The following is a 14,497-nucleotide window of genomic DNA, read 5'->3' as shown; positions in this document are numbered from 1 at the left end:
ACTTCTTATTTATCTTCATGTCTGACAGTTGGTAATAATCAATCGATTGTTTTCATGTTACCGTGACACCATTTTGTTTTTGTAATGGGTGCCGTCATCCTATAAGCCCCATTGCTAGGACGCCCCTTCCAGTTGCCAGGGGGCGTGGTTTCAGATGTTGCCTCTTGCGACAAAATATGCCTTAAATACGCCTCATGTACTTTCCGTGAGCAGGATTAAAAAACAAAGAGCTCTGCGTGTTTATTTTTGAATTTTGGTTTGGAAGACTTTTTCGCTTTCCCCTTTCACTTTGAGTCTTGGCTAACGTTTGGCTTTGGTATTTGAGTTAACGTCCCCTCGGTTTGACCCGTCTCTGGCTTTGACTCAAATCCATCTCCTGGTCTTCCAAATATTCTCTGTATTATTCTCTCATGCCCTTGAGGAAAACAATAATGATCCGTATTTGCATCAGATTTAATAAAAACAACAAAAAAACGTGAATGAGCAGGGAAGGAGGCTTATTGAAAATTAACAAGAGTGTACATCACTGCACGAGATCGGTCATCAGAGAAATGAATAAGCAGGGGCAGATCTGCCATCAGGTCGGCAATGAGACGTTTCACCAGTACAAGTCGATAAAATGATGGGGTACCTGCACACCATAATGACCAAGGGGATAGGACCCCCCTCGCCGGCCCCCCAGCTCAATGAAACAATGGATTATCCACACACTGTAATGACCAAGGGGATGCTTAACGAAAGAACCAATGAAGTATCTGACTTCTTCAAACGATGGAGTATTTGACTCAAGGCTTGATATAATGATGGAGTATCCACACTCCATAATGACATTTGATGAAAGAACCGATGGAGTACCCGACTCTCCCTCTCCACCTCCTGGCTTGATGAAATTATGGAGTATTTGACTCTTCCCTGAACCCCCTGAAACAATGAAACATTGGAGTATCCACACGTCAAAATGACCAAGGGGATAATTGATGATAGAACCAATGGAGTATCCAACTCCCTCAGCCCCCGTGAAACGATGGAATATCCACACGCCAAAATGACCAGAAAGAACCAATGGAGTATCTGACTTCTTCCACTGGCACCCAGCTCGATATAACGATGGAGTGTCTGCACACTAGAATGACCAAGGGGACATTCGATGAAAGAACCGATGGAGTATCCAACTCTCTCTCCCCACCTTCCGGCTTGATGAAACAATGGAGTATCTGATTATCTGATTCTTCCCTGACATAACCCCCCCAGAATTCATGAAATAATGGAGTATCCTTGCATCGTAATGACCAAGGGGCGGATTGATAAAAGAACCGATTGAGTATCCAAATCCCTCTGCCCCAGTTAAATTATGGAATATACACAACCCAAAATGACCAAGGGAATGCTCAACAGAAGAACCAATGGAGTATCTGACTTCTCCCACTGCCCCCCAGCTTGATAAAACAATGGCGTATCTGACTCAAGGCTTGACATAATGACCAAGGGGACATTCGATGAAAGAACTGATGGAGTATCCAACTCTCCGTCCTCACTTGCCGGCTTGATGAAACGATGGAGTATCTGACTCTTCCCTGCCCCTTCAGATTTCATGAAACAATGGAGTAGTCACACGTCATAATGACCAAGGGGATGCTTGATGAAAGAACCAATGGAGTATCTGACTTCTGCCAACAATACCCAGCTCGATATAACGATGGAGTATCTGCACTCTATAATGACAAAGGGGATCCTCAATGAAAGAACTGGTGGAGTATCCAACTCCATCTGTGAAACGATGAAATATACACACCCCAAAATGACCAAGGGGATGCTCAACAGAAGAACCAATGGAGTATCTGACTTCTCTCACCGCCCCCCAGCTCGATAAAACAATGGAGTATCTGACTCAAGGCTTAATATAATGACCAAGGGGACACACATTATAGGGGACACACATTATAGTGACCAAGGGGATGCTTGATGATAGAACTGATGGAGTATCTGACTTCTACCAACAACACCCAGCTCGATATAACAATGGTGTATCTGCACACTATGACAATGACAAAGGGGATCCTCCCTGCCCTGTCAGATTCGATGAAAGAATGGAGTATCCATGCATCATAATGACTAAGGGGATGCGTGATGAAAGAACCGATGGAGTATCCGACTCAATGAAGTCCCTCACTGCATTAAACGTCCCCGTGTCCCCTTGCGGCATTGTTAAAGGGTACGATCACCTCTCTATTAAGGAGCTAAGTCACCCGGGGCTTGGGGGGGGGTCTATAATGCAGCCTTGTTAATAAGTAAGTGATGCCCCATCTGCAGAAGAGTAACTGGAATCTCAATGTCCATTCATCTGCAGATCAAACAATCATAATACTAACATAAACACCCACCCACCCAAAAGAAACCAGTGGTCTTTGTCTATCCATCTGTAAAAAAGAAATGGTGACCCCCATCTAATGGAGATTGATATCTAGCATAGACTGTGATCCTGTTTCTTTTTAATTAATGTGTAACGATATCTAATTTTCAAACATTTGACCTGGCAGGGAAGTGGGCTTTGCCAGTTGTTGCTTGGGCACCTTTTTGGCCTTTTTGGTTATGTGCTACCCCAGGGCATGGAATTTGTGGTTTGGGGGTTGAAGGCTTACAGGAAGAAGGAGGACAAGTTTTAGAAGCATGAGCCCCTCTTCTAGGAAGTCATCCTGGAAGGAATAGAAGTGGACGAGACCGAAGGACAGGGATGGAATGGAGGCTGGTGGTCTGACATGAAAAGACATAAAACAGACCCCACTAGTCTGCCATAGGAGTGGAAAATGGAAAAGAAAGAAATGTAAGATTCAGAGATGGCCAAGTCAGTGCCCGGATCTGAATCCCATCAAGATGCTGATGGAGGGGAGATTTGCAGACACAAGGCACACTTCAAAGATTGAGCAGCTGAAAGAATGTGGCATGGAGGAGTGAGGAGGAACTTTCTCCCAGTCAGAGATTTGAGGGGCAAAACCAACTACTAGGGGCAAGGGGGCACTCACTTTTTCTCCATAGACAATTGCTGGACATGCTGTAGGGGACAAACTGGAGAGCAGCTTCAGACAAGAGTCACAAATTAAGGAGCACGGCAGTGGAGTGGAGACACACAAACCTGGCGGCCTTTTCTTTGTGCTTGCTCGATGATCTCCTTCACTTCATCTGCATATGCACTAGCAGGGTCCGGGTGGTCCTCACGGAACTTTCCTCTGTACACATCTGGAGCAGAAGCCTAAACATCATACAAAAAAATAAAATAAACACAGAATACAAATCTTTTTCCAAATGTTAGAGATCTCAGTGATTAATGCAGGCACTATAAAGGTGGGACCCTTACAACAGTCAGAGTCAGTAAGGTCCCACTTAGTCTTACAAAAAAATCCACACTTCACATTAAAGGGTGGAACTTTTGCAGCCCACTTATTTGAGATTTTTTCAGAAATACACTAGGATTTTTTTATTAGGATAATACAAATACAAAAGAAATCAACAATAAATGAAAGTACACAAAGATTGACATGTGGGTGGCATATTAAGAATGCGCTCGTCATCCAGGAGTAAACTTGATCAATGACACCTCAGAGAGGCTGCACGGTACACAGATTGAAGCTAAAGGTGCTACGTAAGAGATAGACAGATAGAGAGAGAGAGGGAGAGAGAGAAGGAGAGAGTGAGAGAGAAAAAGAGAGTGAGAGAGAGAAAGAGAGGAAGAGAGAGAGAGAGTGAGAGAGAGAAAGAGAGAAGGAGAGAGAGAGAGAGAGAGAATGGCTCTATACCATAGATAGATCAACAGATTGACAGACAAAGGTGCACCATAATTAAAAGAGATAGATGTGGAATGCATTATATAATTAAGAAGAAAATAAAATGATGTCAATAAATTAGACAGACATATAGATTAATATTAAAGGTGCTATATAAGTAATAGGGCGGCACGGTGGCGCAGTGGGTAGCGCTGCTGCCTCGCAGTTAGGAGACCCGGGTTCGCTTCCTGGGTCCTCCCTGCATGGAGTTTGCATGTTCTCCCCGTGTCTGCGTGGGTTTCCTCCCACAGTCCAAAGATATGCAGGTTAGGTGGATTGGCGATTCTAAATTGGCCCTAGTGTATGTGTGTGTGGGGGTATGTGTGTCCTGCGGTGAGTTGGCACCCTGCCAAGGATTGGTTCCTGCCTTGTGCCCTGTGTTGGCTGGGATTAGCTCCGGCAGACCCCCGTGACCCTGTATTCGGTTAGAAAATGGATGGTTTGTCTATAATTAATAGACAAACACATGTAAAAGGCTCTTTATAAAAGACATTAAAAGATGTGATAGATAGATAGGAAAGGTGCTTTATAGTAGATAGAAATACAAAGGCACACCATAATTAATATTGATAAATGTTGAAGGCACTATATACATATAATTGAAAAATATATTGATATGAAAGGTGCTATAAAATAAATAGAAAAAAAGATTAAAATTAAAGGCAATATGATATGAATTTATTGACAGATAAATTGATGTTAAAAGTACTATATAAAAATAGATATAATAACATAATATAGAGGCTATGTGACATATCAGGTTGAGCAGTTATAATGAAGGAGAGCAAACTAAACACTAGTGCCAACACCAGGACTACAATTCCCATGAGGCAGCAGCAGTGTACTGGGGCTGATGGGAATGCATAAAGTTTTGTACCAGCCAGAATGTGACCCCATGTAAGACAGCTGGTAGAGCAGTTTCAATTAAAAATTTAATTTTCTTTACAGTTTTTGTCTAAGATGGCGTCTTTTGGATTCGTTGTGGGTTGTGTTTAGCCATGATGCATTTTCAAAAGACAGATTATTTCCGCCGTTTATTTAATTTCAGACAATGTGCTGCATTTTGGTTAGTTATTGGACAGACTGATGTTAAATTCTCCATGTTCTAAAATAAATGGATAGATAGATAGGTGTTAAAGGCACTATATAATAATAATAATAATAATAATAATAAATGCAAGCTATACATATATACACTCACCTAAAGGATTATTAGGACCACCATACTAATACGGTGTTTGACCCCCTTTCGCCTTCAGAACTGCCTTAATTCTACGTGGCATTGATTCAACAAGGTGCTGAAAGCATTCTTTACAAATGTTGGCCCATATTGATAGGATAGCATCTTGCAGTTGATGGAGATTTGTGGGATGCACATCCAGGGCACGAAGCTCCTGTTCCACCACATCCCAAAGATGCTCTATTGGGTTGAGATCTGGTGACTGTGGGGGCCATTTTAGTCCAGTGAACTCATTGTCATGTTCAAGAAACCAATTTGAAATGATTCGAGCTTTGTGACATGGTGCATTATCCTGCTGGAAGTAGCCATCAGAGGATGGGTACATGGTGGTCATGAAGGGATGGACATGGTCAGAAACAATGCTCAGGTAGCCCGTGGCATTTAAACGATGCCCAATTGCAACTAAGGGGCCTAAAGTGTGCCAAGAAAACATCCTCCACACCATTACACCACCACCACCAGCCTGCACAGTGGTAACAAGGCATGATGGATCCATGTTCTCATTCTGTTTATGCCAAATTCTGACTCTACCATTTGAATGTCTCAACAGAAATCGAGACTCATCAGACCAGGCAACATTTTTCCAGTCTTCAACTGTCCAATTTTGGTGAGCTCGTGCAAATTGTAGCCTCTTTTTCCTATTTGCAGTGGAGATGAGTGGTACCCGGTGGGGTCTTCTGCTGTTGTAGCCCATCCGCCTCGAGGTTGTGCGTGTTGTGGTTTCACAAATGCTTTGCTGCATACCTCGGTTGTAACGAGTGGTTATTTCAGTCAAAGTTGCTCTTCTATCAGCTTGAATCAGTCGGCCCATTCATTCTCCTCTGACCTCTAGCATCAACAAGACATTTTCGCCCACAGGACTGCCGCATACTGGATGTTTTTCTCTTTTCACACCATTCTTTGTAAACCCTAGAAATGGTTGTGCGTGAAAATCCCAGTAACTGAGCAGACTGTGAAATACTCAGACCGGCCCGTCAGGCACCAACAACCATGCCACGCTCCGAATTGCTTAAATCACCTTTCTTTGCCATTCTGACATTCAGTTTGGAGTTCAGGAGATTGTCTTGACCAGGACCAGACCCCTAAATGCATTGAAGCAACTGCCATGTGATTGGTTGATTAGATAATTGCATTAATGAGAAATTGAACAGGTGTTCCTAATAATCCTTTAGGTGAGTGTATATATATACAAGAATATATATATATATTCTTCTATATAAAAGCGGTCGGGATTGTCCTTCCGTCCCGTGAGTGCTACGCAGGCGTGGAGTTTCACACACGTCCCGTCCATTTTGCAATGCATGATGGGATTTGTAGTTTCGTTTTTCCAGGTAACAGATGATTTTCTACCCCAGACTGTGCGATATCTTCGTCTTCGTTCTTACTATATAAAAGCGGTCGGGATTGTCCTTCCGTCTCGTGAGTGGACAGCGTAGCGGTATTCCGCCTATCACAGACTTACTACTTGCAGCTTGCGGTACGAAGCGACGTGATGTGAGCAGAGTTCTGGTGATCCCATCGTTCCCTTGCATTTGTGCGAAAAATAGACAAAATGATGTCTCTGGAAATAATTAATGTTGATGGAGTACAAATGCCTCACCGCGTAGTAAATATCAGGGTGGTTCAAAAGGGCGACCTCAATATAGAAAAAAAGTTTACATTTCATCACAAAAATAACAGAAACTACGAGTATTAAAGTAATACCGCTCAAATGCAATATAACCAAATTAATGGAGTTTGAATAAAATATCAAATTAATCTACATATTGAATTGCCTTAAGAAGTGGTCAACTTAAAAGTCGGTCGCCTTAAAAGGTGGGTCAGTTTAGAATATATATATATATAAATTATATATATATATACACACACACATTTACATATATTTATTAAGCACATCTACCATACTCAATGCAGTTATGCATACTGTTGATAGATACTGTATACATAAAAGGAGCTGCTCAGTGGTAGCGCTGCTGCTTCACAATAAGGAGATTTTGGGTTCGCTCCTCAGGTCTTCCCTGCGTGGAGATCTCTTTGAGTAGTGAGAAAAGTGCTATATAAATTAAATCATTATTTTTATTAATAATAATAGATTATTATTATTTGTAATAATAATAATAAATATATTATTTTTGAAGGCGCTATATAATTAATACACGCAGCAGATAAATTCATGTTCAAGGCACTATATAACAAATAAGTATAACAGGCAGTTTAAAATTAATAGTTATGAAATACAATGGATAAAAATAGTTCAATCACATAAGAAGGCCCCAGATTGCTACCCTGACCACTAATTCAGACGAGGTGGCCACCGTTTACTTTATTATATGTTCAAGGCTCCTTAAGGTGATGCTTACTCTGGTAAGGTCCCATATAAAACAGCCACACAGACACAGATCCCCCCTAACCCGAGTACAGTATGGTGCTTCGGCTACCTCCGTTTATACAATAGTATTATTTGTCAGTGGTAAGTTTGGTGTCTTTTTGAATAATTCAGTAGGACGTCACACCACACTTGGTCCCTGTGGCTGATCCCTAAACTCCACCCACCGCCCCCCTGTTTGTTGGCACACGTCACTACAGTCACCACAGTCACCACATGCATTTGTATTTTTTTTTTCTTTAATGTAAATAAATTCCTTTTATTTTTCAAGTAATCCTAATCTTTATGGGCATCACGTCTGTTGCTGCAGACTCACCACGTGTATGAAGTCCTTCTTTGCGCCCACTCCAAGTTCATGGAACTTATAAGGGCTGACATCTATAAGAGACGTCACGTGGCCATGGTAGGCGCTTGAAAAAGGAAAAGAGTGTTAAAATATCAGAAAGAAGGCGACAAACGGCACAGCCAGGCATTCAGAAGCCAAGCTCGCGTGGCATGGCAACTTACTTGTCCAAGGTAATGATGTCCTGATGCCCCGTGTGATGCCGTGCCAGTCTCAATGCCAGGTCATTGGCTTCAGAGCTGCAAGAGTAGCAAAACTAATGTCACATCCTCGCTCCACCACAGAGGCGCGCCCAAGTGTCGTCTGTGTCTCGGTATCTCGCCATTATTTATTTTCGTGCATAACGCGCTATTAATTACTGCTCTTCACGTCTGATCAGCCACCTTATGTTTTTGATGTTACCTGCTCTAAATGACGCTATATGAAATAAAAAATGATGGACTGAATATTAAACTGATTCTCTGACATGCGGCATGGTTTAAAAGTTCCCAGCACGGCACCTTATTGTCTTGTGTGGTCTCGACTTATACTGCTGAGCGCCAAGGCGCAATATGAAGTAAAGGGTGACTGCTAGATCAATGCGGACATTTACATCGTCTGAAACCAAGCGCGCTCCTCAGATGTGGAACAAAAGAGGCCTCCGACTTTCAGATCATCACCTATTTGTATTGCGTTACAATCTGCCATGTGCAAAGGCGCTATATCAGGTGAAGAGGGATCGCTGGCTGTTTATTTTAATTTAGTTTATGTAAATGCTTGCATGATTATGCGAAATAAACTTTTAAAGTACTCATTTATTTGTAATCCATCAAACCTACGATATGTAAAGACGCTATATCAGGTAAGGGGTAATTGGTAACTGAGCGTTCTTTATTACATTTATTTACTTGTCACATGATTATTATTTATAGTTCATCATACACAACCAACACAAGTTTGACTAACGTGTAATAGAAGTGGCAAAACACATTTTAAATTTCATTGGCTTGTCTTCCTTTACAACCTGCAATGTGTAATGGCGCTATATCAAGGAAAGAGTCATAGCTGACTGCTTGTTATTCAGTTTATGTGTTGGCTTGCATTATTAATATTTATATCGTACATAATCAGGAACACTTCTCTAATATAATTAAAGTGGCAGAAAAAAATGTACATTTTCATTAATTTCAATTCACCCGGATGAGTAAAGGCGCTATACAGGGTGACTGGTGACTGACTGGTTTTTATTCTTTTTATTTATTTACATGAATATTATTCTTATCTATAATCACGCACGTGTCTATAATGTAGAATAAAAGTGGCCGAACATTGTTAAATATTCATTTTTTGGATTCTGTGACATGTGACGTGTTAAGGCGTTATATTAAATAAAGGGTGTTTTTGAGTGCGTTTTTGTTAAATTCTGTTTATTTATTCACTCACATGAATATTATTCTTATCATATGAAAAAGCACATTTATCTAATGTAGAACAAAAGTGGCTCCAAACATTTTCAGTATTCATTAATTTCGCTAATGTTACAAATAGTGATGTGTAAAGGTGCTATATAAAGTGAAGGCTGATGGCCGAGTTAGTGCTGAAATCAGATTATGTACTCGATATAACAGAGACATTATATGATAGAGTGAAAGGCACTATATAATCGATAGATAGATAGATAGATAGATAGATAGATAGATAGATAGATAGATAGATAGATAGATAGATAGATAGATAGATAGATAAAGGCACTATGTGATCGATAGATAGATAGATAGATAGATAGATAGATAGATAGATAGATAGATAGATAGATAGACAGGTACTATGTAACAGATCGATAGATAGATAGATAGATAGATAGATAGATAGATAGATAGATAGATAGATAGACAGGTACTATGTAACAGATAGATAGATAGATAGATAGATAGATAGATAGATAGATAGATAGATAGATAGATAGATAGATAGATAGATAGATAGGAAGGACACTATATAATAGATAGATAGATCAGAAAGGCACTATATGATAGTGCCTTTCCTATCTATCTATCTATCTATCTATCTATCTATCTATCTATCTATCTATCTATCTATCTATCACATAGATAGATAGGAAAGGCACTATATGATTAATAGACAGACAGATAGATTAGAAAGGCACTAGGATAGATAGATAGATAGATAGATAGATAGATAGATAGATAGATAGATAGATAGATAGATAGATAGATATGAAAGGCACTATATAATAAATAGAAAAGAGTTTTTTTTTCCATGACATCTGAATGCATCACATGATCAAACCAGGAAAACAAATAATCGAAAACCAACCCTAATGGGTATCTAATGAGGACTCACCCGGAGTTGACAAAGTAGCACACGCTGAGCTTCTCTGGCAAGGTGGCAGTCAGCCGCTGGGCATACTGGACTAGGTTGTCATGCAGAAACCTGGAATTGGTGTTCAGCAGCTCCATTTGTTTGATGGCGGCCTGCACCACATGTGGGTGGCAGTGGCCCACTGCGAAAGGGACAGAACAGGAGGTGAGGCGCCAGGTCAGACGTAGGTGGCATTGGATGCCTGACTGTTACCACATATTAGTCAAGTTTTGCTCAGGGACATGAGATGCAGTGAGGTTGCCTGCCCAAGTGTTACCATTTAACTGTCAAATCTCAGGCAGAGTTCCCCCTCAGGCAGGGATTCATTTTTGTGAATGGGCTCCTGTGTTCATTTTAGATTCTTTCGTTTCTGTACGTAATGTTCCTTCTTTGCCTTTGGGTTTGTCTCTGTCTATAGGCAGCTGGTTTCCTGTCCCAGGTGTTTTAGGGGTGGTTCCCCAAAAGGCAGGGCCCACCAATCACAGGTTGGATGTTCGAGTGTTCCCATATAAGGCCAGGTGGTTGCTGCATGGGCGGAGCCTGTTAGCAGAGAGCCCTGCATTACAATGAGGGCCCATGTATGGTGATGAAGAACTAAATTGTTAACATTGCTATCAAAGTGAATGAATAAAGAATATAATTTTTAACGAATGTAGTTAAGATGGAGGTGACCACAGACATCTAATGTCACAGGTTGTTTGAGCCCACCATCTCAGGTTTGACAGTTTTCATTTCAAAGTGTATTTCATGCTGCATGTTATGGCACTGAAATAAAATCATCCATCCATCTTTCCAATCCTGCTTATTCAGAGCATGGGCACAGAGAAGCTGGAGCCTCACCCAGCAAGCATCGGGCTCAAGGCAGGAGCACCACCTGGACACGGCACCAGGACTGAAATAAATACCTGAGGAGATCATTGAAATAAATACATAAAGGGGTGCCCACACTTCTTTGGCTTGTGAGCTACTTTTAAAATGACCAGGTCGAAATGATCTACCTACATTAAAAATTATTTATATACAGTATATATACAGTACAGGCCAAACGTTTGGACACATGTCCTCATTCAATGTGTTTTCTTTATTTTCATGGTAGACTCTCACTGAAGGCATCAAAACTATGAATGAACACATGTGGAGTTCTGTACTTAACAAAAAAAGGTGAAATAACTGAAAACATGTTTTATATTCTAGTTTCTTCAAAACAGTGAAGGACCGCAGAGTGAAGGCAAAGGGGCCAACAAGTACTAAACACCTCTGGGAACTCCTTCAAGACTGTTGGAAAAGCATTTCAGGTGACTACCTGTACAAGAGTGTGCAAAGCAGTAATCGGAGCAAAGGGTGGCTGTTTTGAAGAAACTAGAATATAAAACATGTTTTCAGTTATTTCACCTTTTTCTGTTAAGTACATAACTCCACATGTGTTCATTCATAGTTTTGATGCCTTCAGTGAGAATCTACCATGAAAATAAAGAAAACACATTGAATGAGGACGTGTGTCCAAACGTTTGGCCTGTACTGTATATACTGAGTATACTTTATACATAAAATATATGTTGTCGTACCTTGCATAGCTGAATAACCTTTATGGCACAATAACAATTCAATACATTTATGGAGACTACAGTATTTGGATTTAATAATCTTCATGTGGGAAGAGGCTGACTGGCATAAATAAGTAGAGCCAAGGAGGTGGCACATTTCCTCATGCCTGGGTACTTTTTCTCTATAAGTTCCAAAACTGTCCAAGAGCCCCACACTTCAGCTGAATGTCGTCCTGCATGCCAACATCTCATCCTCCACTGTAGAGGGGTTTTAGGTGAAACAGCGTTGCAATTTTTGATGCGGGTGAATCCCCCTCAACATCTTCCCTAAATGGACGGCACTTAAATGTAGCGATTGGCTCAAGTAAAGCTGAGTCTTGAAACCGTCTCTCAAAGTCTGACAGTCAGTTTTCAGCCTGCGGAGGCTGTCCAGTTGCGCACACGCCTTCCATTGCGTCCCCAGCTCTGACGGGAGGTTCTGGATGTTCCCCAAATCATGGCGCTGCAGCTTTGAGGACAGATGTTGCATTTTGTTTTTGCTAATCATACTGACCATATTGCTTTTCTCTTTTCCTTGCAGCTGTAAGTTAAGCTCATTCAACATGTTGGTCAAATCAGAAAAAAAAAAAGCCAAGTCTAGCGGCCATTGATCGTTATTAAGTTGCTTGTATTCTGCATGTTTAATGACGAGGAGAAACTCCTCTTTCTCCGGCCAGGGGTCTTGAAATCTCAACATGAATTTCTCCCTGGCCATCTGCCTCAGCGAAGGCCTCTTTTATCATCTCTCCATCTTGGAAGGACTTCTTATGCTTAACGATCGAGTGACTCACCCGGAACGACGCTTCGGTGTGTCTGCCTTTGCTTTTGAATTCAGCCGAGTGAAAAATGAGGGCTGTCCGGATTAACTGCGATTTTAGTTCCCTCTCCTTTCTCTTTCCCAGATCGCTTTTTGGAAGGAAGTCAGTTTCGTAGTTTTTATGAACAGTTTGAAAGTGCCTTCTCACATTTTCCTTCTTTGGAATAGCAATGATAGATTGACAGATCAGACAAACGCACTTCGATTGTGACACTGTGAGAGAAAACAAATTCTCTTCCAACTCCACGTCCAGCCCATAACAACATTTTTTTTTAATCCCTTCTTTAGTCGATATAAATTGGAAGGCTTACTAGATCACAGCCGGAGTTTTGCAGTAGCTAGCGTGTTTGATCGTGCGTGCGGGATGACCGGTGTGTTAGGAGAAAGGAGATCTCAGACTGGCCGCCCGGTATGTCAATCAAATGGCAAATGACATGGGGAGGATATATGATAGACTAATGTTTAAAAATATATTTTTTTTAATGCAAAGCGATCGATCTCCACTCCCTTTGCGATCTACCGGTCGATCGCAATCAACGCATTGGGCATCCCTGCTCTCAGCTCACTCCTCCAGAGCAGGGATGCAGGAGCCTCACCCAGCAAGCATCAGGCTTGAGGCAGGAACAATTCCTGGACAGGATACCAGCCTATTGCAAGGCGAAAACACACACACACACACTGGAGACCAGTTTAGCATCGCCAGTCCAACTAACATACATGTCATTGGACTGTGGAAGGAGACCAGAGCCCCCAACATGAATACAGGGAGAACGGGCCAACTATACATAGGAAGCCCACGGGACTTGAACCCATGTTGGAACGCAGCAGCATTACCACTGTGCCACTGTGCTGCCCTTCATAAAGCATTCAGCAACAAAATACATGCATTGTTTAGCTATTCTCTTATATTAATCTTCTATTGTCACCTTCCACAATCCATTTATATTTGTGACTATTTTATGATAATAAACGATTATTTATGCTTTCAGCCATGAATTTATCCTCCTGTGTAGTTTGCTGCCTTCCTTTTTTATATGAATAAGTTTAGCGAGTATACAAATCAGCAGCCCAATGTTGGTCTCTCCCCTTTATAGCGCCTTTCCGACTGGTCCTTAAAGCCCAATTCTGTTAAACATTTGCATTCATTTCACAAGTCATCTTTCCCGTGGGTTCTTCTGTAGGACCCCCCATGGCGTGGCTCCTGCCAGCTTTGCTTCTAAACAGACTACCACCTTAAGTGCCTTGAGCATGGGAAAGGTGCTATAAAAATAAAATGGCTTACTATTATTATTATTATTATTATTGTTATTCAGGTACTTTACAAGTGCCGGTTCTTGATATGTAGGCAGTGCCAGCCATAATGACCAGGCAAGTTGGAGAAGTCTGGAGTTGTTGGCTCCTCCTTGTAGGATGCTGGGGATTTCAGCCTATCATCTTTTGGGGGTCTTTTTCTTCCCCATTTTGGATGGACAGCTAATCATTGGGACCCCATCCAGATTTGGTTCCCACCTTCACTTCAATTCAACTCCATTCACTATGAACATGGCTGGGCTGCTGGGATGGGCACCATCCATCTGCACACCTGGACTGGTCAAGCATATTAAACGATGATAGATAATTGACTTTGGCTTCTGCGCATTTGCCCAGAACCCGTCTTTCGGGTTATTTCTGTTGTAAATAGTAATGTTTTTAAAGGAGATGACCAGACATTAGACCCCCAGTTTGAGGTGGCGCGACTCCTAGTTCCCTGGTGTTTGAGTGTTTGACCTGTCTGGTGGCACCGTGGAGATATGACAGAAAGAGGTGGTGTTTGGGGGGGAAAGGAGAGTCCCCACCCCTAGTTGATGACTGAGGTCAATAAGGCTGATTAATAACAGCAGATGCCAGTCACCCTCCACACCCCCATAGGGGGTGCCAAAATGCCACTTTCTCTGGGTCACCCCACTGCC

The 14,497-nt window shown here is 41.6% G+C and overlaps 1 protein-coding gene across 2 annotated transcripts in view; it reads right to left on the bottom strand.

Annotated features, from left to right (window-relative positions):
• Positions 1-14,497, bottom strand: part of etnppl (ethanolamine-phosphate phospho-lyase) — a 54,725-nt gene that overhangs the window by 24,656 nt on the left and 15,572 nt on the right. For both annotated transcript variants that reach the window (XM_039758157.1, XM_039758158.1), the window contains exons 3-6: positions 10,131-10,290; positions 7,952-8,026; positions 7,761-7,854; positions 3,131-3,247 (exon numbers count right to left, since the gene is read on the bottom strand). In XM_039758157.1, coding sequence (XP_039614091.1) covers positions 3,131-3,247; positions 7,761-7,854; positions 7,952-8,026; positions 10,131-10,290 — 446 coding nt within the window. The remainder of the gene's footprint in view (positions 1-3,130; positions 3,248-7,760; positions 7,855-7,951; positions 8,027-10,130; positions 10,291-14,497) is intronic.

This window comes from Polypterus senegalus, chromosome 7, assembly GCF_016835505.1.
Source record: "Polypterus senegalus isolate Bchr_013 chromosome 7, ASM1683550v1, whole genome shotgun sequence".
In the NCBI taxonomy this organism is placed as follows: domain Eukaryota; kingdom Metazoa; phylum Chordata; class Cladistia; order Polypteriformes; family Polypteridae; genus Polypterus; species Polypterus senegalus.
The sequence above is the reverse complement of the archived record's forward strand: the minus strand, read 5'-3'. Positions and strand labels throughout refer to the sequence as shown.